This window comes from Setaria italica, chromosome VIII (genome assembly GCF_000263155.2).
Source record: "Setaria italica strain Yugu1 chromosome VIII, Setaria_italica_v2.0, whole genome shotgun sequence".
Lineage (NCBI taxonomy): Eukaryota > Viridiplantae > Streptophyta > Magnoliopsida > Poales > Poaceae > Setaria > Setaria italica.
The window spans coordinates 11577049-11579436 of record NC_028457.1 but is presented as its reverse complement, the minus strand read 5'-3'; the positions used below and the strand labels follow the sequence as shown (position 1 = coordinate 11579436).

The 2388-nt window shown below is 53.5% G+C and overlaps 1 protein-coding gene across 1 annotated transcript in view; it reads right to left on the bottom strand.

The window, feature by feature from the left end:
* Nucleotides 1-935: 935 nt before the first annotated feature.
* Nucleotides 936-2388, bottom strand: part of LOC101777967 (serine/threonine-protein kinase-like protein CCR4) — a 2826-nt gene continuing 1373 nt past the window's right edge. The window contains exon 2 of the mRNA XM_022829480.1: nucleotides 936-2384. Within this exon, the coding sequence (XP_022685215.1) occupies nucleotides 1536-2384 (849 nt within the window). The 3' untranslated portion in view covers nucleotides 936-1535. The remainder of the gene's footprint in view (nucleotides 2385-2388) is intronic.

The window sequence follows — 2388 nt, the reverse complement described above, 5'->3', positions numbered from 1 at the left end:
TTATATTTTAGCTACAAGCTTCCAGAAAAAAAAGAAAAACAAACTCCCTAATTTCTTTTGTAATGTTTCTTGTACTTTTCAGTATCTTGCGCATGCTATAATTTCAGTATCATTTATTTTATCGTTTCCTGATTTCTATATTTATATAATTTTTATTTCACAACTAAAATGGATTAGTCTGACTACCAGCCCATGGATCTTAAAAGTCATTATAAACGTCTCCCTATCGACAAGCACGCTACCTACCTCTAAACGAATAACTAGTTGTACGGTAGGTTTCACGATAAGGAACCTATGAAACTTATCTATGGCCAATTCACGGAAATGTTCTCAGTAGAATACAAATATCCATTCCACTGTACGCATAAACTCTGGGATCCTAGCTATTTCATATGCAGATTTACGTTCCATTCTAAGAATATATCCCAGCCTAGATACCACATAGCCATTTTGACATTTCAGCCTACGCGTTAAACGAATCCTGCTATTAGGTAGGCACAAAAGAAAAAGAAAAAAAATTCCTTTGTTCTTAATTGGAAACCGGTTAGCTTCTAGCCGTGTTGCTGCCATGTTCCATGAAGGAACAGCAGTTCATGTGCCTGCCCAAAAAGGTGATGGATGCGGTGCGCCCCTCCTTGCTGAATCCTGAACTGAGCAGTTATTAGCTGACAAGGAGACGGCTCCAGATCTGCCCAAGTGAAAACGTTTTCCGGAAAAGCCGGAACGATGAGCAAGCACTTCATGCAGGAAAAGTTTCCTTTTAATCCTTTTGACCTCAGCAAGGCACATAACGAACCATCAACCATGTCAACATCGGTAACCCTTTCAAGAATGCAATCATTCGATTCACATTTTTTTTTTCTTTACATATGTGAGGGTCAGTGTTTGTATATGTTGCTGGCGTTGCAACTGGACGAAAAAAATTCAATGAATAATACACATGAACAAGTCCTAATAATCTTCATTGGAAAAAAAATTGAAGCAAGTATAAATCGTAATTCTACTGTTCTCAATCCTTATCTCTGATCTATCTATTCACATTGGTAAAGAATATGGAAACCTCCCAGAGAGGAAAATGCCGAAAGCAAAGACACAACGAATACAGCAAGAAAGGAGGAAAGGGGAGAGAAAGAAAGAATGATCTTTTCCGTCGTCGTGCCGGGCCCCGTCAATTCGTTTCACCCCGCACGACGGCCATGCCTGATCCTGATCCTGATCCTGATCCGGTGCCCTGTCGCTGTGGGGGTTTGTTCGCGAGTCAATCGAAGGTTAATCTCATCGCCAAGAAGAAATCAGACCGTTGATTCCGATGTCGGCGTCGGATCTGGGCTTCTGATTCCGCTGTTGCTTGATTTGCCTTTTCTTTTCTCCTCAATGGAGCAGCCATGGTCCAGGGACAGGACGATCTGGTGTCCCCAATGGCGACGCGCGTGCGGCGGTTTGCAGTTGGCAGGCACTAGGGTCCATGGAAGTGCCCGGTGACGCGATGCGAACGGCTGCGTTTCGTCAGCAATGGCGACGGCGGCAGCGAAGGGCTAGTCGGTGTCGGTGAGGTCGAACTGGTCGGTGCCGGAGCGGGAGAGCGCGGGGCGGCGGCCGGTGCCGGCGCGGGAGAGCGGCGCGGCGCCGCAGGCGGCGAGGGCGCGCTCCAGGGCGTCGACGACCTCGGTCATGGACGGGCGGTCGCAGCCCACGGAGCCCACGCAGTCGGCGGCGAGGTAGCCGACGTAGGCCAGCGCCTCGGCCTCCTCGGGCGTGGGCGCCGGCAGCCGCGGGTCGAGCACCCGCGCGACTTCGTCGGCGAGGATGTGCGGCACAGCGAACTGGACGACGTTCTTGGGCGTCACGCTCTCGGCGTAGCGCTGCACGACGCGGCACCCGGACATGAGCTCCAGGAGCACGACGCCGAAGCTGTACACGTCGCTCTTGTCCGTCAGGTGCTGCAGCCGGTAGTACTCCGGGTCCATGTACCCCACGGTGCCGCCGGTGTAGAGCGGCTCGCCGCCGCCGCCAGCGTCGTCACAGGCTCCGGCGGTGGGGTCCAGGACGGAGGACAGGCCGAAGTCGGCGATCTTGGCCGTCCACGCGTCGTCGAGCAGGATGTTGGCGGACTTGACGTCGCGGTGGATGATGGGCGGCACGGCGTAGACGTGCATGTACTCGATGCCCCGTGCCGCGTCGAGCGCGATGGCGAGGCGGCCGCGCCACGACGACACGGCGGGCGCCATAGGGACGCGGCTGTGGAGCTGGTCGTGCAGCGTGCCGTTCGCCATGAACTCGTACACGAGCACGCGCTCGCCGGAGTCGGCGCAGCAGCCCAGGAGGCAGACGATGTTCTTGTGGTTGGCGCGCGCCAGCGCGGTGAGCTCCGAGTTGAACGCTGTCTCC